This window comes from Mauremys mutica, chromosome 11, assembly GCF_020497125.1.
Source record: "Mauremys mutica isolate MM-2020 ecotype Southern chromosome 11, ASM2049712v1, whole genome shotgun sequence".
Lineage (NCBI taxonomy): Eukaryota > Metazoa > Chordata > Testudines > Geoemydidae > Mauremys > Mauremys mutica.
The window spans coordinates 45,102,826-45,123,545 of record NC_059082.1 but is presented as its reverse complement, the minus strand read 5'-3'; the positions used below and the strand labels follow the sequence as shown (position 1 = coordinate 45,123,545).

Genomic DNA, 20,720 nt, shown 5'->3' with positions numbered 1-20,720 from the left:
ATTCAGAGATTCCAAGGCCAGATGGGACCACTGTGATCCTCCTGTATAGCACAGGCCCTAGCTTTTATCCCCATCAGAGCAGCTCATGCACGTCAATGCATTTATCCTCTGCAGGACACTGCTGTTATCCCGATGGTACAGATGGAGAGCTGAGGCATAGGGACACCTAATGGCTTGCCCAAGGTGCCCCAGGAAGTCTGTGGCAGACCAGGCACCTGACCCAAATCCTCCTAAATCCTAAACTAGGAGCTTAATCACCAAGCTATCCCTCCTCCCTTTTCACCTCCATGGTGGTGCACAGTGTTTCTGAGATGGGTTCTGATCTCACTGCTAACCCACAGTAAATGCCATCTACTTCCTTTAAAATGACTCTGCACTTGCACCACTTCAACTGGGCTCAGAGTCCAGCCCTGGGAACTTGCCATCTAGGTAAGACATGAGGGACTGGGTGAGATGTAGGGAGAGGTGACACAAGACTGGGGGAGGAGAAGGGGAGGGCCCAGGTGGCTGTGAGGTTGTCTGAATGCATAACATATAAATAGGTTGGCTTCCCATTGTTATCATAGATTGAGACTTTCAAAGCTGCCCAAGGGATCTGAACACCCAGCTTCCCTTACTGTGTAGGAACTGGGTGTCCAAATCCCCTTGGCACATGTGAAAATCATATCCTTAATTTATAAATCATTGTTATTTCATTTCTCTTTTCATCTATTTAGTTTTGCAGCTGACCCCAGGGCCCAGGCACTTTCATAGGGAAGTGCAACTCCAGATTTAAGGAAATTTATGACTCTGAGAAACTGCTCAGGCAAAGCAACTATCACCTCTCCTCCCCCACTAGCCACAGTGCCTGCCAACCACTGTCGGCTGAAAGCTTGCTAAGCAGCTGCTCCTGCAAGGGTAGTGGAGAGAGGAGTCAACTCAGTAAAAAAAATGCACCTCAGTCCTGCTCCCCACCCTTTTGCAGTTCCAGGCTTGGGCTCCACACAGCTCTGCCAATGTACCTCTGTCCTGAGTTGCAGTATCACCTACTATCCCATAAGAACATAAGAATGGCCATACTGGGTCAGACCAAAGGTCCATCCAGCCCAGTATCCTGTCTACCGACAGTGGCCAATGCCAGAGGGAGTGCCCCAGAGGGAGTGAACCTAACAGTAATGATCTCTCTCCTGCTGTCCATCACCACCCTCTGACAAACAGAGGCTAAGGACACCATTCCTTACCCATCCTGGCTAATAGCCATTAATGGACTTAACCTCCATGAATTTATCCAGTTCTCTTTTCAACCCTGTTATATATAGTCCTAGCCTTCACAGCCATCCCATTCTGTAAACAGCCACTGAATGCAGTGGGAACAAAATCCTGTGCATGCCCCTTGTCCAGCCTATGGGGTGGATTTGTTCTCAAAGATTTTGCAGTTAGGAAGAGCGCTTGCGCTTCACCCTGTCTGAAAGCCAATCTGGGGAACTCTTCACACAGCACAGGTGGTATCTGACTGCTGTTAATAGTTCTCTGAGTGAGCACACAGCGGGGCAGGCCTGTATCTCAGGGAAGCTAGGAGCATTCTCTCCAATGTACTGCCAGCTCTCCTCTCTCCCCATCCTGCAGTTGCAGGAAAGCAAGCCCCTCCTCACTTCCCACTCCCTGGGCTGAACACTCATTGGCAGGTCCGTCAGGCTTTCATGCCAGCTTTCCAAGTGAAAGGCCCTGATGCCAGAACCTGATTGCAGCTTTAAATACAGCAGGGAAATGAGCAGCAGACTGGATTGTAGCCCAGCGGGCGAGGGGGAGGGGGAATGGAGTGGAGTGAGGAAGAGGAGCAGGTGGAAGAGGAAGCTTTTTTAGGAACTGATCTTTGCAGAGATGAAGCAGACTGCCCTATTGTAATTTCCACCATTCCCCTGAGCTCAGGCTGTAACCGAGCAGAGCATCTCTCTCCCCCACCCCACCGCCTCCACCCCCACCCCCACCCCCACCTTTTGGTGTTGATCTATTAATGTCCCCAGCCCTGGGTGACCTGGCCGTATGACGAAGCTGGAATTCTTGATTGGGGTCTGATGAGGTCATGCTGCCCAGGGAGGAATCACCCTTATCTATTAACAAGGCAGGAAGTGGGCGGGAGCATGTACATCCCTGACGTATCAGGATATAAGCCGGCATCAGTTATTCAGCGTAACAAGTGCACTTTTGCCCTGAGACACAATTGAATGTAGCTGGCTGTCTGCCACTCCCTGCACTTGTGCTCCACAAGGGCTAGCCATGCCCTTCCCAGAGTCGTCAGCAGGTGATGCTGAAGAGTTCTCGATACCTGAAGGCTGCAGTGACAGGGCCAGCACTGCTTATCCCTATAGGCCATGTGAGTGCTGCCCAGGAAAGTGGGAGTCTTGGCAGCCCTGGTTGGGCCCACCCCAGCCCCATGCTAGTGGGATCAATGGCTGGGCTGCCAAGCTGCATGCCAAGGGCGTCCTGTGCAGTGCAGCGGGTGTAGACTGCACCTGGGAGCAGAGCGCAGGTCTCTTCCAGTCCCTGTGGCCCTGCCCCTCCCTAGCCAGCACAGCACCATGGGCTCAGGGGAAGCTGGGGCTGCCTTCACTGAACTCATGGGTGGTTTTGGCCAGTGAGAGCATGGGACTGTTAGCACTGCTTAGAGCAAAACAGGTGCAGAGCCAGCTTTCCTGTCACGCCCTGCCAATGCCCCTCCGTCCTCCCTGCAACCTCCTGCTGCTCTCCCAGGCCCGGGACCCCTCATGGCTCTGGCAATGCCTCTCCGTCCTCCCTGCAACACCCTGCTGCTCTCCCAGGCCCAGGACCCCTCATGGATCTACCAATGCCCCTCCGTCCTCCCTGCAACACCCTGCTGCTCTCCCAGGCCCGGGACCCCTCATGGCTCTGGCAATGCCTCTCCGTCCTCCCTGCAACACCCTGCTGCTCTTCCAGGCCCGGGACCCCTCATGGCTCTGCCAATGCCCCTCCGTCCTCCCTGCAACCTCCTGCGGCTCTCCCAGGCCCGGGACCCCTCATGGCTCTGGCAATGCCCCTCCATCCTCCCTGCAACCTCCTGCTGCTCTCTCAGGCCCGGGACCCCTCATGGCTCTACCAATGCCCCTCTGTCCTCCCTGCAACCTCCTGCTGCTCTCTCAGGCCCGGGACCCCTCATGGCTCTACCAATGCCCCTCTGTCCTCCCTGCAACCTCCTGCTGCTCTCCCAGGCCCGGGACCCCTCATGGCTCTGTGTGGATGTGCGGACTTACCCCTGCGGCGCCTCCTGTTGGTCTCTTCTGGGAATTAGCTCTCCAGCCCTCCGGAGCGCCCTCTGCAGGCCGGTGATCCACCTGTCCTCTAGCCCCATGTCCCTCCCAGGACCCCGGTGCCCCTTTATCTGGGGTGCTGCCCCCTGGCAGTAACCCCTTTCTCTTTGGGTCTCCCCTCCCCAGGGAACCCCCACTCACTATTCCCACCTTGCCTCAGTATCAGGCTACTGCCAGTCATCGTCTAGCCCCCATTCCCTGGGGCAAACTGCAGCATCAACCTACTCATCACTGGCAACCTTGGGTTTGGACCTGCTGCTTTGGCCTAGCCCTGGGCTGCCCTCTGCAACCCCCAGTACCTGTTGCCTTCTGCTAGGCCACAGCTAAGCTGCTGAGCCCGCTGCCACTCTGGGGTTTCCACCGCCGGCTCCTGCCAGCCGGGGTCCCACCGCCGGTCCCACTCAGCGCCAGCTGCTAGCCTGGGGATGGAACCCCAGGCTGGCAGCAGGCTGAGACCCCAGCTGGCAGGAACCCGTGGTGGAAACCCCAGAGCAGCGGCGGGCTGAGCTGCTGAGCCTGCCACCGCTCTGGGGTTCCTGCTGCTGGCCCCTTCCCTGCCGGGGTCCTACTCAGCACCCGCTGCTGGCCTGGGGGAAGGAACCCCAGGCTGGCAGGGGCTGAGACTCCAGCTGGCAGGAGGCGGTGGTGGAAACCCCAGAGGGGTGGCGGTCAGCCCGCCGCCGCTCTGGGGTTCTGGCTGCTGGCCCTTGCCAGCCGGGATCCCCTCCACAGCCCCACTCACCTTGCTTCCAGTTGGAGTTCCAGTGCAGGCCCCCTGCCAGACAGGGTCCAGGCTTCCGGCCCTGCTCAGCCCTACCAGCCGCCAGCTCCAATCACCTCAGCTGCCGATCTGGGGTTCCAGCCGCTGACCTCCTGCCAGCCAGTTATCAACTTATTACTCAGAAGCCTGTGTGCAGCTTAAAGTATCTAAATAGGTGCCACCAGACACTGGAAAACTCAGCAAGGAAAAACAAGGGCAAGGATCACACTAAACTAATAAGATCTGCATTTTAATTTAATTTTAAATAAAGCTTCTGAAACATTTTGAAAACCTTGTTCACTTTACATATAACAGTAGTTTGGTTATATATTATAGACTTATAGAGAGACCTTCTAAAAAACGTTCAAATGTATTACCGGCACGCGAAGCCTTAAATTAGAGTGTATACATGAAGACTCGGCACACCACTGCTGAAAGGTTGCTGACCCCTGGAGTAAAGGCCTTAGACTAGCTGGAGCCAGGAGCATGCTGCAGACCCTGCTCTGCTGTAGCAAGCGCCAGGAAAGCCCCTGGGCCTTCTCCTACCTAGTGTGTGTGAGCCACTAGCCTGAGGAGAAGCCCCTTTGCTCCCACCCTCCATGGGCCTGGTGGAATGGGGAAGAGAGCTGGGCTGAGGGAATATGCGGAAAGGGCAGGAGGAAAGTGGGCAAGTGGGGTCCAAGTTTCCATAGGCCATAGATGGAAGGAACTGGGAGCCAAGACTCCCTCCCCTCAGTCCCCTATGTTCTGCACGGTTGGGCCTTGGCATCACAGCCTATGTGGGGGCCCCGATCCTGCCTAAAGCTGTCCCTGACAGTGATGGGCATTCAGGGGCATGCACCATGAGTGCAGGATCAGGCCCTCTGCAGGAGGCATCTTGAAGTGCCAGGAATGATCTAGAAGCCACGTGCTAGAATGCCAGCAGGGCTCCGGGTCTCAGTCATGGCTCAGGCATAAACCCTTTCTGTTTGACAATGAATTCCCTAAGCAGTAGCCATGACAGGTTATTCACAGCATGTGGGTAGGTTCTTCCTCAGCAGGGCTTGCCCTTGGCATCGCAGCACCGCCCTCTAGTGCTTGAACTACAGGAACTGCTAGTCACAGTTCAGGGCAACTGCCCATGGATTCATCCCTGCTTGCGGTCCAGCAAGGGCCCCACAGCCGTCACCTTTCATGGATGGAGACGGTGTCTCTCTCCTTCCTGAGCAGGGCTCTTCCAGACTACACAGCTACCTACTATGCTGCGATATCCCTGAAAGCCAGCCAGCCTCAACGGCCTAGGTCTGCCAGTTGCTTTCTCCTCAGATGCTCCTTTTGTGGGGAGGGATAGCTCAGTGGTTTGAGCATTGGCCTGCTAAACCCAGGGTTGTGAGTTCAATCCTTGAGGGGGCCAATTGGGGATTGGTCCTGCTTTGAGCAGGGGGTTGGACTCGATGACCTTCTGAGGTCCCTTCCAACCCTAATAATCTATGATTCTATGAACAACATAATCACCCACGGTGACAAGTTACCACCTTGCCCTTTCTAAGCGAGCCCATTTATTCTGAAGGTGAAAGTGTTACAGAGAAAGCACATTAAAAACAATACAGGAACCTACACGCTTGCTGCTAAACTGACCAAAGATCACCCCACAGCTCCAACAAGGGATCGGGGCAGTGAACTGTCCTTCCAACCCCATCAAGGAATGGTTCTGTGGTTACAAGTGTACAGTAGCTGCTAGTGCAGAACAAGCATCCCCCTGACTCTGGGAGTCCTTCCTTCGGACATCAGGCCTTTGCACTTTAGGGTCCAGGAACAGGTAATCAGCAGACAGCAGGTTTCTTCTCAGAGAATAGCTTCAAAAGGTTGGGTCTGGAGGTGGGAATCTGCCTTTCCCTCCTCCCAAGCATGTCCTAGGAAACCCACTTAACTTTGTCTGTCCCAAAAGTTCTTGTCTGGTACATGGGTTTAAATGGTCCTTGGACATCCCTAACCCTTCCCAGGGTTTCCATTGCTCACATCTCCCCTTAGAGAGGTTACACCCAGTCCCACAATAAGACATACATTTTGCATTTATAATACAACAGACTCTAAAGCTACTTAAACTTAATTCCATAATAGCTCCCAAGCATAGTGCAGGAATTGCCATGTCTATTTCACCACTTCCTTTGCTGGCAGCAGTAGTAGACCAATACTGTCTAATAGAGCAGCCATTAGAGGGGGACATGATGTGCACTCTGCTAATGTGTTACAATGGAAAAGAAAGATTGATCAGTTTCAGGATTTTCTTTTTATTCCTCAGCCCGCAGTGATTTTAAAATATAGTACCACCGGCTCTGTTCTGGACATAATGTGAACTAGGCCATTATGGTCTTTTAGTTTTAATATTTAAAAGGCTTGTTTTATTAATGCCTAAAACGCAGCTACTATACTGTGCATTCTCGCTGCTCTTTGAATATGGATGTCCCTAATAAGTATACCATAAAAGCCTCACCCTCAGAGGGATTGTGGTGCTCTCGGGTCATGTGCACAGAATACACCACGTGTGCATATCTCTGCATTAGCACCAGCTTTGTGTCATCTGCAAATATGATCAGTATGCTCTCTATTCCTACATCCAGGTCACTTGAGACCTCCCTCCAATCTGACATCATTCCATTAACAGTTACTCTTTGTTTGCAATTGTTTAACCAACTATCCACTTAATGGTAGTTCTGTCGAGCCTGCATTCTCCAGTTTACTTATCAGAATATCATGTGGCACTGTGACAAAGCATTGTTGAAGTCCAGGTATATTAAGTCTACCTCATTCCCCCATCCACCAAACCAGTTACCTTGCAAAAGAAGGAAATCAAGCTGGTTTGGCATGATTTGTTCTTAGTAAATCCATGCCTGGCTGGTAATCATAGAATATCAGGGTTGGAAGGGACCTCAGGAGGTCATCTAGTCTAGCCCCCTGCTCAAGGCAGGGCTAATCCCCAGACAGATTTTTATCCCAGTTCCCTAAATGGATTGAACTCACAATCCTGAGTATAGCAAGCCAATGCTCAAACCACTGAGCTATCCCTCCCCCACATAAGCACCCTTCCATCCTCCAGGTATTCACAAATGGGATGTTTTATACATTGCTCTAGTAGCTTCCCAGGTACAGAGGTCAGGCTGACTCATCTATAGTTCGTTCCCTGGCTCCTCTTTCCCCCCTTTTTAAAGATTGGCACTATGTTAGCCCTTCTCCAGTCTTTCAGGACCTCCTGAGGCCTTCCTTCCTTTTATGACCCCTCACAGCTGTCCCATTATCATTGGCAAGATTAGATTATGGTAGCATCTAGTGGTTGTATATGCTCATACAGACAGACAGTCCCTGCTCAAAGACCTTCCAGGCTAAATAAACAAGAGGTGGGAGACAGGGAGTATCTTTATCCCATCTCACTGGTGGGGAACTGTGATATAGCGAGATACAGGGACTTGGCCAAGGTCACACAGAGGATCTGTGTCAGAGCTGGGAATTTCCCTAACACCACATGAGTATCTGTCCTCACTCTAATCCCATTGCTTTACCTTTAGAAAAGTACAAGAGAATGTGAATTTCACTTAAACTCCTCTCACCTCTTCCTCCTTGCTAGTATTTACAGGACTGGCTAGCAGTCCAGGACCCACTGTGCTAGGCTCTGCACACACACAGTATGGCCTTGGCCACATGGGAAAGGTTTTCCTGTACAACCTCTGGTGTGAATCAAAAGCGATCTCATTACACCGGTATAACCTCTCTAGATACGCTCTCCTCTGGGACAAGAGGGGCTTTTGGGAAGGTGTCACTTGGGAAGGAGTTTAAGCTAAACTGAGAAAGCAACATATACCAGAGCCCATGGCGGGGTAGTACTGTCTGACTATACCTGTATAACTGCACCTAGATCTCTGCCCTCTGGACACAAGACCACTGAGACAGTGCCTGGTCTGACGGGTTATAACCAGAATAGCCAAGAGAGACAAAGAGTTGGAGGGGGGGATGTGATTTGCCCCAGGGCGCTAGCAGGGCAGAGGCAGGAATAGACCCCAGGCCGGAGGCCCCCTCCAGCCACCGGAGCCTACTGCCTCTGCAGACACATGCCTGAAACAAACAAGACCGTGAGATCTTCTCCACAAGCTGCTACAACTAAACGCACCCCCAGCCCACGAGCTGAGGGAGGCAGCCGAAGCCAGAGCTTTCCATTCCCTGACATCTCCTGGCTCGCTTCCCTGCCTCAGCATCAGCCGCAGCTTCTCAGGTTTCTCTCGGGGGGCCCCCACCCCCGGATTTTGTTTCTGAATGGTCGGGATGGGGGATGTGCCAGCCGATTTTGCACAACCGCCCCCGGCCCATTCTGAGCACCGTGGATGGCTCCTCGGCAGCCCTTTGTGCTTCCCAAGAGCTCTTCTTGTGTCTGAACAAAGAACCATCTTCTTACTGAGCGGAGGGACAAAAGCCGCCCACAGTCGGGCCTCATTAGAGCTCCCTTGACAGAAACAATGGAGGCGGCTGCATCCCAGAGCGGGTTTCCCTACAGGAGCGTGTGGGGTGGGGGAGGCTGCAAGGCAGGCAGGGGGGCCTGGGGAAGCTCATGGGCCGAATTGATTCGTTCTGTTGTCAGTATTTTCTTCTACCCCACTCCTCTCCACCAGATGGAGCACCTGCCAGTCATGCCTCGACCTTCCCTGTCCCTCCCCCTGCCTTCTCCACGGGGTCGCGCCTCCCCTCCTGCCCACGCCAGGCCTGGGATGAGCTGGCACCAAGGAAGTGGGCTGAGCTGGCTCAGCTAACCCATAGGAGACACAGGCCCAGGATCAAACAAGAGCAAGGTCATGAGTGTGTCTGCTCCCTCCCTCAGGAGGGAAAGGGGCCAGCAGATTTTGTCACAAGCTTCTCCCACAGCTACAGATCCTGAGACCCCTCCCTGCCCAGGAGCCAGCCCCACTGGCCCCACTCTGTACTGCACTGCAGCTCTGTATTGCACAATAGTAGGCCCCATTGTGCTAGGTGCTGTACAAGCGCATAGTGAGAGACAGACCTTGCCACAAAGAGTTGCAAGGCTAAGGCATACAAAGCATGGGAGGAGAAACTGAGGCACAAAGTGGGGAAGTGACTTGCCCATGGTCACACAGCAGCTCAGTGGCACAGCTGGGAGTAGCCCTGAGGTCTCCTGACTGATCTCCTAGCTCCATACCACACTGCCTTCCCCTTGCTTTGGCTGACTTGTCCCGGTTGCACCATTTCACCCAGCACTGCATCAGTTCTGCTTGCCTGCATAGCCAGTCCATGCTGCCTGTGGCATCTGTTCCTCCTTAGGCCCTGCACAGGCTGGCTTTGTCCCCCCCCCTCCCCCCACCCAGGGACTGGTCAGGCCAACTGACCAGCCCAGCCACAGCAAACCGCCTCCTGACTGCTGTTTCCTTCTGCCACCCTTGCTGCACATCCACTGACAGACTTGCTCTGTGCCCTGCATTCCCCAGCAGGTCTCCCCATGGGCCTGTGCAGCTCGAAGGGTTCTGCCTTCTTGGTTTTCAGCTGTGCATGACCCCTGATCCCCCAGCTTCCCTGCTGTGCCTACTAGGTGCCCTCTACCAGCCCCTGAGACCCGTCTCCTTTCTCAGTCGATACTGGTCCTCATAGAGGCACGAGTCCCATTTTAGTCCATGAGGATTTTGCTTTGCATAGGAACTGTAGGAAAAGTGAGATGCTGCTCTGCTTATCCTCTCTGGGGAAGGATGAGCTGGGGGAAAAGTACAGCAGTAGGAATGGGAAGAATTAGGTTGTACTCCTGGATCTGCTGGACACGTCATTAACCCACTCTGTGCCTCAGTTTCCCTGGCCATAAAATGAGGCTGATGACCTTTGTCTGTCACTGGGATGTGATCAGTTAATGTCTGCAAAGCACTGTGAGAAAGGCACAGCATCCCGATGACATGCCAACATATCGATTCCCCTCCCCCGAACCCCAGGGCTGCCCCGCTAGCCGACTGTGTGCGAACAGGGCCCTTGCCAGCTAAAGAAAGAGAAGCCAGGGATTAGCCAGTGTCTGGTCCTGGGGGACACAGGAATCCAATGTGCAGGACCTGGGAGCTGCATGCACAAGTATCAGGCAGACCTAGACGTCCCTGCCGCTGTGCATGTGTTTGGAACATGGGCCAAGGGAAGGACGAGGAGTGGATCCCTGCCATGACCCGGAATGGGCTCTGGAGCCAGCAGGCAGGAAAGGAGGAGCCTGAGCTGGACTTTGTTTTCAGTTGAAAATATGTCCTTGATTTGAAGGAGCAAAATCTTTGACAGCCTCTGGTGCTGGAAGAGCTGAGCTGGGTCTGTGAAGCCGTCCCATCCCAGGCTGTGATGGCGTTAGGGTATGGTAGCAAAACCAAGTCAGGTGTAAAACTCAGGCCCCTGCAAAACTCAGGCCCCAGGTGCTCTATTAGCACACTGGTGGCAGATGCAAATCACATGCAATGGAGCCACAAAGCCAGAGCATAGGGAGGGAGGACCCAGGGGTGCACAGAGCTGGTGCCTGCCATGCATCCCCTGCAGAGACCCTGGTTGCAAAGAAGATGGTTGGGTGAAGATTTGCACCCCCAGGGCAGGAGGGGCTGGTGCGATGCTGCTGTATTTTGCAGGGCATGGGGCTCGCTCTCCTTCTTTGAAACCGCTCTGCTCTGTGGGTCTCTGGTGCACCTGGCAGGCAAATCCTTTCCTGCCAGCTAGTGTAGCAGCTGGGGCTGCTGGGAAGCTCCTTTGGAGGGGCTGCTTGGCCCCCTCCTTTCCCAGCACACTCCCCAGGGGGAGGGGAGGCTGGCATCGGAGAGGCTATACCTTAGGGAGCTGCTTAAAGTCTGATCCTGCTCGGGCCTAATTGTAAAGCCTGACCCAAACCCTGCTATACCACAGCCAGGCGGAACCTGACCTGAGGCCCAGAGTGCTGAGAAGTTTTCATATCTGACTGGCCTGAACATGACACCTCTAGTTGGGGTTGGGTGCTCTTTCCTTGGCCTAGGGGGTAGTGTGTTGTTGGGGGTGCTGGGTTTGGGAGGATTCAGAAGCCTTGACTGCTTCTCCGATGTCCTGGCCAAACTCCACTTGGACAATAAAGTGCTGAGTCCCCATCCCACTCCAGCCATCTCTCGTGTCTTCCATCAGTGCGGTGTTTGGCTCTGGCTGGACAGGGAGTGTGGCACCAGTGACAAGCCTTGGCACAGATGAGTCATGCTGCTATGAGGTGGGACTTGCACTGGGTTAGCCTCTCCAGGACAAAATCCCTGGCAAAGAAAGGACCAAGATGGTGTCATCATGGCTTTTGCATTACACCCCAAAGCAGTCTGTAATTTGGGGCGGTTGGAGTAAAACAGGCCCCCTACATATTAATGTATTGGGCAGAGCCTCAGCTGGGGTAAATCCGAGTAGCTCTAGGTCTGGCCCATTGAAGTTAATGGAACTCTGGTGATGTACACCAGCTGAGGATCTGGCCCCTTGCAAAGTGTTTGAGTGCGTGCAGAGTCCCCCTAGACTGGATCCGCATGCTGCCCTTTGGGGAGGAGGAACTTCAACTCAGCTGACGGGGAGTTGCTCTGGGTTCACCCAGGCCAAGCTGCCGAGCAAAGCTCCACAGCAGTGCAGCTTGCTCTCCCCATGGCCATCAGGCCGGGGATGAGTTTCACAGTACAAAGTGTTAGTTCTTGGGAGAGCTGAGCTGCGGTGGGCTGAGCAGCAGGGCGAGCCAGGCAGCGAGCTGCAGGGAGAGTGGGTGACTGTAGATTACACCTGTACAGAAATCTAACCGGAGTGCAGCCAGGGCGGTGCATGCTGGGCAGGAATCAGCCAGGCCCGGGAATCCTCAAGGACAGGGAGAAGGAGAAGGCTGGGCTTTGCTGCTGGTGTAAATCAGGCATCAGAAGAGTTACACACTGGTGTAAATGAGAGGCGAATTGGACCCAGCATGTTTAAATACAGTGGCTTCCAGGCGCCGCCTTTGCTAGCGCATCCCTCCGGCGGCGACTCTGTGCCTCCCCATGCTGGCTGTTCTCTAATCTGTCCATTTCTGACCCGCCTTGTCTCAGCCCAATCAGCTGCGTGACCTGTCTGAATGCTTCAGGCTTTGTTCTTCCTCCACAGGGGGCAGAGAGGGAGAGTGAAAGAGGTGAGGGCTGGCAGAGCCAGAAGGAGAGAGCTGAAGGAAAGAGGAAGAGACACTGGGAGCAAGGGGGCAGAGAGCAGCTGATAGATGAATGCACGCGGAAGAGAAAACCGTTGTAGGAGAGCATGAGACAGAGATGGAGAAACAGGGGCAATAATTGTATCTCAGAGCAAGAGAAACAGCCAGACCTGGATACAGTCATGGGAGGCAGCCAGGGGCCTTGTGCCAGTGGGAAGCAGAACAGGAAGTAGTTTGACCCAGGCAATCTCTTAACCCTACCCATACCACACTGGGTAGTGCAGTATGGTGGAGAGACACGCTTAGCATGAGACACGTGGTTGTCAGCATATATTATTGGCATGTCAAAGGAAACACCAAGCAGGATTCCCGCACCCTGCTGCAGCACCCCGGCGTGTCTTATTACTTGTACTGGAGGCAGCACTGTTCACACCCACTAGTATAAACCCCACCCCCAGCCTAGGCAGTGGGAACTTGCTACCAGGACACCACTGGGAGCTCTGGACCCGCAGCATATGTGAAGCTCTACAAAAAAAAGGTCTTCCAATGTGCCACACTCCTTCTCTGCAGCTCTCCTCCAGCCCCTGCCAGTCAGGGACTTAGGGGCATTTGCCACTGACTTTCTCTCCTGACTCCCGTCACCACTCAAGAGGTGGTTGCAGCCCATCAGAAGCTGTCCTGCCATGTGTCCTTCCAGTTCCTGAGCCTTTGCCTGAGCAAAGTTCCTCCTGCATGCTCAATTGGATGTGAGCAACCTTCCCCGAAGGCAGATGCTGGGGGAGCCACAAACAAGTCTGGGGAGCGTTGCAGAAGCATGATCCAGCTGATTAGCTGGAGCTTCTCCAATGACACAGGCCTCTTGGGCCAGTGAAAAGAGCCTGGAGAACAGCCTTGCTCCTAGCATATCAATACTTTCAGGCCCAGCCTGACAGCTAAAAATACTAGCTGGAAGCTTTCAGGAGTTTCACTGACATTTCTATTTGGGTTTGGCAGTTGAGGGTGTGTGCAGGTTAGTTCCTGACCCATTTTGCCCACCTTTGCTAAAAACTAGGTTGAGTCCTACCAAAACTCATCTCATCTGTGGCCCCCAATCCAGCACAAATCTAGCTCTGCGATGGAGAGGAAATGCCAGTGCATCGCACACCTGCACAGTGCTGCTCTGTCTCCCTCTCGGGGCCAGGAGAAAGAGCAGTTTGAGTCTGCTGCTGGCTTTGAGAGCACAGAGTCTTTTAGCTCAGGCAGTGGAGTCTCTCACTTTCAGATCCAATGGTCCCAGGTGTGATGGGTTCAGGCACAGAGACCTCCTTGGGACTGTCATCTGACATGCTGAGATTACCTCTGAGCCCATTTTCCCTGCCAGTTTGGGACTCCAGAACCCTGTCTTATTGAGCCAGACACGCTAGTCCGCTGCAACACAGACCCAGGTCTGGTCCACGCCCCCAAAGCTGCAGACTTTAACCAAAAAACGCTCAGCAAGTCACTTATCTCCAGCACCCAGACACCCAGCTCCCAATGGGATCGAAACCCCACATGAATCCATTTTACTCTGTATAAAGGTTACACAAGGTAAACTCATAAATTGTCCACCCTCTATAACACTAATAGAGAGAGATGCACAGCTGTTTGCCCCTCCAGGTACTAATGACTTACTCTGGGTTAATTAATAAACAAAAGTGACTTTATTAAATATAAAAAGTAGGATTTAAGTGGTTTCAAGTAATAACAGACAGAACATAGTTAAGTTACCAAGCAAAAGAAAACAAAGCACACAAGTCTAAGCCTAATACATTTAAGAAACTGAATACAGGTAAATCTCACCCTCAGAGATGTTCCAATAAGCTTATTTCACAGACTAGACTTCTTCTTAGTCTAGGCCCAATCCTTTCCTCTGGTACAGTTCTTGTTATTTCCAGCTCAGGTGGTAACTAGGGGATTTCTCATGACTGCAGCCCCTTTGTTCTGTTCCACCCCCTTCTATAGCTTTGGCACAAGGCAGGAATCCTTTGTCTCTCTCTGGGTTCCCATCCTTCCTTCTAAATGGAAAAGAACCAGGTTTAAGATGGATTCCAGTACCAGGTGACATGGTCACATGTCCTGTGAGACCCCAAGACTCCATTCTTTCCAGCCTGACTCACATGAACACAGGAAGGCTTACAAGTAAACAGAGCCATTTACAACCAATTGTCCTGGTTAATGGGAGCAATTAAGATTCTAAACCACCATTAATGGCCCACACTTTGCATAGTTACAATAGGACTTCAGAGTAATACTTCATATTTCTAGCTTCAGATACAAGAATGATACATTCATACAAATAGGATGAACACACTCAGTAGATTATAAGCTCTGTAATGATACCTTACAAGAGACCTTTTGCATAAAGCATATTCCAGTTACATTATATTCACACTTCTAAACATATTTCCATAAAACATACGGAGTGCAAAGTCACACCAGGTTCAAGCCCTCCTAGGCTGGCCCACTTGCCTGCTGTGGAGTGGTCCCGCCAGCCCCCTGATTGCTCTCTCACTCTGTCTTCATGCAGGTAGTGAGCCAGATTGACAAGCTGACGTCGGATTTTGAGTTTGAGCTGGAGCCGGACGACTGGACCACAGCCACAGTGAGCAGCACATCCAGCAGCGAGAAAGGGGGTGGCACGTTTGACCTCGGCCAGCTGGATTTCATGACCTCGGACATCCTTTCTGACAGCTGGGAGTTCTGCTCCTTCCTGGAGGTCTCCACCCCGTCTGACTCTGGGGACGGTTCGGAGCAGCAGCCAGGCCGCCAGCCAGACTACCGGCTGATGAACGGCGGAGTGCTGACCCCTAATGGACCCCGGGTGGAGACACCCGACTCTTCCAGCGAGGAGGCCTTCAGCTCCGGCCCCAACCTCAAAGCCCAGCACCAGAGGACGCCGGGCATGAGGGAGCGAGTCCGCTTCAGTGACAAGGTGCTCTACCATGCCCTTTGTTGTGACGATGACGATAGGAACAGCCAGGAAGGCACCACCGGGTCGCCGCTGCCCGAGGACCTTCCGGAGGAGCCCATCGAGGCGGGGCACAAGCCACCGGCTCAGCCCGCTGCCAATCCACCGCTGCCGCAGCGGCACTCTCCTCACCTGAGTGCCACTCAGCAACAGAAACTGATGAGGAACAGCAGCACACAGACCGTGTCAGACAAAAGCACCCAGACAGTGCTTCCCTATGTATCGGCCAAGCAGAAAATCAAAGGCAAAAACTGAGCAGGGGTGGGGGTGGAGAGGAACCGGAGCAATGGGGACTGATCAGAGCGGGGGGGAGGGGCAGAAATATATATATATATTTAAATAAATCAAAATACTAATAATAAAAACCAAAAAAAGGTGGAAACTAATAACAATAATGTCCAGCTACCTAACTGTCATTTTTGAGGCTCAGGGAATTTGAAATTATTTACTGAACGAAAAAGATCAAATAACCATGCGGAACAAGGGAAATAATATATATACCTATAGACCCCACTTCTGAAGCAGAGGATGGGAGAGAGATGTGGTCAGGGACATCCTCAAATGCCAGCCGAGCATCTCAGTTCACTAACTAGGTCTGTGGGTGGATGGCGTGTGGGTCTCCCCCAAATAGGGATTGTGGGGAAACGGGGCTCGGGGGGCAGGGTGAGAGCCCAAGTGCACTAAGACTGAAAGAGCTCTCTGGGAAAGGAAGTCAGGTCAACCCCTTGTGCTGCTGGATTTGTATCCTACGCCTCCCCACAATATTCCAGAGATGGGGCTGAGCCCCAGAATTTGGATCCATCTCTGGGTTTTGACCATGCCCTCACCCCTCTTCTGAAAGAAATCAGCCAATCAGAAACTTGCTTGTTCATTAAAGAACAATGAATTTTTGTATGCTCTATTTTTATGAACAAATTGGTTTCAGATTGGCTGGGCCTCTGAGCAAATCAGTTCTCTAGGCCAATCAATGTTTTTTTGTCTTTGGCCATGGGTCAGCAAGTGACTCCTGGTCCATCAGTCAAATGACACTCATGCTGGTTAGATTTTCCTAGCCATTTGGTCAAATGGGACTAGAGTCAGAATGGGTGTGGCTACGGCAAGAAAATAGCATTGGAGGACTGATTGCCAGACGTGTCTGGAAGGGTTTTGATTCTTCGTGCCTGATTCTCATCTCACACCAATTGTACACCAGTATAAAATATGCCAGTTGACTCCCTTGGCACTATTCCTGATTTACACCTAGGGGAATGAGAAGAGAATCAGGTTTTGCATTTCAGTAAAGTTCCAAACAAAACCCTGGCATCTAAGGCCAGGAGCCCAGCTCTGATCAGGAAATTGCTGAAGCCCAGGCTTCATTTTAAGCACATGCTTAAGTCCCATTGATTCCAACTGAGCCTTAAGCAGGTGTTTGAAGTTAAGCACATGCTGAAGTGCTTTCTTGAACTCGGGCCTAGAAGGGCTAGATTCTGATCCAATTACACCAGTGTAAATCTGGAGTTGTTCTGGAGACATTCACGGCATCACTCCAGCTTTACACAGGGGGTAACTGACATCAGGATTTAGCCCATGGGGTTTAATTTTCACACAGAGGTGCCTACACCGCCCCCCGGGGCACATGCACACTGGTGATTGTGCGGAGTTTGCAGCTGCGCACGGTCACCTGTTTGCAGCCACACCTGTCTGGGCTTTCTGTGCAGAGCTGACAAGCACAACTTAGTCCCTTGGTTTGTGAAAATGTGTCCATTAGCAGCAAGAATATGACCCCTTGTGGCATGAGAGCACATTCTCAAGCTGGTTCTGAACTATCAAAACACGGGGAATGAGCTGGATGACCTGGGTGGTCCATTCCCAACCAAGAAATTGACAAGAAAAAAAATGTGTTCTTAACCTTTAGCCAGCCGCTCTTTTAATCCTGTCTGAAGCCTGGGCTCCTGACCAAACATAGCCCCAAAACAGGTACCTTGTTAAACACTAATCTTGTTAATGATGAACTGGCAAAGCTATTACACTAGCTACCCAGCACAATAAAGCTTGGCATATGCACTTTAACAACAACAAGAAAAGCCAATGCGCTTTGGTTTGTTGTATTGCATGTGGCCTGGGGTGTATAAACCATGTTGCCAGTATGTCTACCTCTGTGCGAGGGGGATGGTGCTAAATTTCAGGGATTAGAAAGAAGCGCAACAACCTGTGATGAAGGGGCTGGAGGCATTGATTTAAGAGGGAAGGCCGGCTGCTTGATCGTAGAATCATAGAATATTAGGGTTGGCAGAGGCCTCAGGAGATCATCTAGTCCAACCTCCTGCTCAAAGCAGGACCAACACCAACTAAATCCTCCCAGCCAGGGCTTTGTCAAGCCAGGCCTGAAAAACCTCTAAGGATGGAGATTCCACCACCTCCCTAGGTAACCCAGTCCAGTGCTACACCACCCTCTTAGTGAAATAGTTTTTCCTAATATCAACCTAGACCTCCCCCACTGCAACTTGAGACCATTGCTTCTTGTTCTATCATCTGCCACCACTGAGAACAGCCGAGCTCCATCCTCTTTGCAACCCCCTTCAGCTAGTTGAAGGCTGCTATCAAATCCCCCCTCACTCTTCACTTCTGCTGACTAAATAAGCCCAGTTCCCTCACCCTCTCCTCGTAAATCATGTGCCCCAGCCCCCTAATCATTTTCATTGCCCTCCGCTGGACTCTCTCTAATTTGTCCACATCCCTTCTGTAGTGGGGGGACCAAAACTGGACACAATATTCCAGGTGTGGCCTTACCAGTTCCAAATAGAGGGGAATAATTACTTCCTTCGATCTGCTGGCAGTGCTCCTACTAATACAGCCCAATATGCTGTTAGCCTTCTTGGCAACGAAGGCACACTGTTGACTCATATCCAGCTTTTCATCCACTGTAATCACCAGGTCCTTTTCTGCAGAACTGCTGCTTAGCCAGTCAGTCCCCAGCCTGTAACAGTGCATGGGATTCTTCCTTCTTAAGTGCAGGATTCTACATTTGTCCTTGTTGAACCTCATCAGATTTATTTTGGCCCAATCCTCCAATTTGTCTAGGTCACTCTGGACCCTATCCTTACCCTCCAGCATATCTACCTCTCCCCCTAGCTTAGTGTCATCTGTGAACTTGTTGAGGGTGCAATTCATCCCATCATCCAGATCATTAATAAAGATGCTGAACAAAACCAGCCCCAGAACCGACCCCTGGGGCACTCCGCTTGATATCAGTTTCCAACTAGACATCGAGCCGTTGATCACTACTCGTTGAGCCCGACAATCTAGCCAGATTTCTATCCACCTTATAGTCCATTCATCCAATCTATAGTTTTTTAACTTGCTGGCAAGAATACTGTGGGAGACCATATCAAAAGCTTTGCTAAAGTCAAGGTATATCACATCCACCGCTTTCCCCATATTCACAGAGCCAGTTATCTCATCATAGAAGGCAATCAAGTTTGTCAGGCATGACTTGCCCTTGGTGAATCCATGTTGACTGTTCCTGATCACCTTCTTCTTCTCCAAGTGCATCAAAATGGATTCCTTGAGGACCTGCTCCATGATTTTTCCAGGGACTGAGGTGAGGCTGACCGGGTTCTCCTTCTTTCCTTTTTTAAAGATGGGCACTTAATTTGCCTTTTTCCCATCATCCAGCACATCCCCTGATCGCCATGAGTTTTCAAAGATAATGGCCAATGGCTCTGGAATCACATCAGCCAATTCCCTCAGCACCCTCATATGCATTAGATCTGGACCCATGGACTTGTTCATGTCCAGCTTTTCTAAATAGTCCTTAACCTGTTTTTTCACCACTGAGGGCATCCTGTGGTGGTTAGGCTAAGTTGTGCTGCCTGGAGCTGAGTGGCTGTACAGACATCCCCTGATGCCCATCTGCTCCATGTGGCCTGGCCATGGGACCCAGGGAGTTCTTGCCTCCAAAGGCCAGGAGCTGTAGTTGAAGGCTGAGGTGTGCTGAGCACCAGCTGCTCACACTGACGTCAATAGAAGCTGGAGGCCCTCTGCGTCTCTCAGGGTAGGGGGCCGTCTCCTCCAGCGAACACTCCCACAGGATGGGGGCTCTGGTGGGAGAAGAACTTCCAGGACATCAGAAAAGACAGGCCACTCTAACTCCACAGATCCCAAGAGTTCTGTGGGAGGTTTGGGCCATCTGTGTGGGGGCTCTGGAACTGCTCTGGAGACCCTGCTTTCCTCCCCTGCTACCAAACAGCATGTCTTCTCTAGGTGGTGACTCTGCTCTCACCCTCCACCTGAGGTAGCGGAGATCCATGGGTGACCTTCCCTTATTGTTCACTTGGGCCCCAGCTGGAATCCAGTTTGGCCCTCTGCTCCTATCTGAGAAGAGAAGAAGCAGTAAGTGTCCACATTTCCATCTGGTTGCTGCTGTAATGTTTAAGATACCCAATGTGATGGGTTCCCCCCAGGATGCCACCTTGGAACGAAGGTACCACTGAGCCCCCGGACCACCAGCTTGGGCTCCCTCTCATAATGTACTGCTGTGACCAGCCTGCCAAGCCCTCTTTCAGGCTCCAGCCTGGACTTTCACCAGCACACATACAGATAGGGACACACCCAGTTGTAGTTACACACAGATCATAGAATCATAGAATCTCAGGGTTGGAAGGGACCTCAGGAGGTCATCTAGTCCAACCCCCTGCTCAAAGCAGGACCAAACCCAACTAAATCATCCCAGCCAGGGCTTTGTCAAGCCTGACCTTAAAAACCTCTAAGGAAGGAGATTCCACTACCTCCCTAGGTAACCCATTCCAGTTCTTCACCACCCTACTAGTGAAAAAGTTTTTCCTAATATCCAACCTAAACCTCCCCCTCTGCAACTTGAGACCATTATTCCTTGTTCTGTCATCTTCTACCACTGAGAACAGTCTAGATCCATCCTCTTTGGAACCCCCTTTCAGGTAGTTGAAAGCAGCTATCAAATCCCCCCTCATTCTTCTCTTCTGCAGACTAAACAATCCCAGTTCCCTCAGCCTCTCCTCATAAGTCATGTGCTCCAGCCCCCTAATCATTTTTGTTGCCCTCCGCTGGACTCTCTCCAATTTATCCACATCCTTCTTGTAGTGTGGGGCCCAAAACTGGACACAGTACTCCAAATGATGCTGTGATTAGTTCTGCATGGGGAGGCACAGTTAGGGCACCTCCCAATTCCTAAGGCACACACTTCCTCTCTGGAGTGTAAACCCAAAATTATACCATCTTGCACTTACACCGTGTAAGCTCATGAAATCGCCCCCTCGTTAATGTGGAGAAGGATATGCAATAGCTTTCTGCCCCTAGTTATGATTTACACACACACTGATTTTAGACAAAGCAAAAACAAATTTACTAACTACAAAAGATAGATTTTAAGTGATTATAAGGAATAGCAAACAGATCAAAGCAGATTACTTTGCAAATAAACAAAACACGGAAACTAAGCTTAATATACTACATAGATTGGATATGAATAGCAAATTTTCACCCTAAATGATGGTGGAAGCAGGC

General features: G+C 51.8%; 1 protein-coding gene across 2 annotated transcripts in view; it reads left to right on the top strand.

Annotated features, from left to right (window-relative positions):
- Window positions 1-15,455, top strand: part of INSYN1 (inhibitory synaptic factor 1) — a 115,812-nt gene extending 100,357 nt beyond the window's left edge. For both annotated transcript variants that reach the window (XM_044980084.1, XM_044980085.1), the window contains exon 3: window positions 14,760-15,455. In XM_044980084.1, the coding sequence (XP_044836019.1) occupies window positions 14,760-15,455 (696 nt within the window). The remainder of the gene's footprint in view (window positions 1-14,759) is intronic.
- The last annotated feature ends 5,265 nt before the right edge of the window (window positions 15,456-20,720 follow it).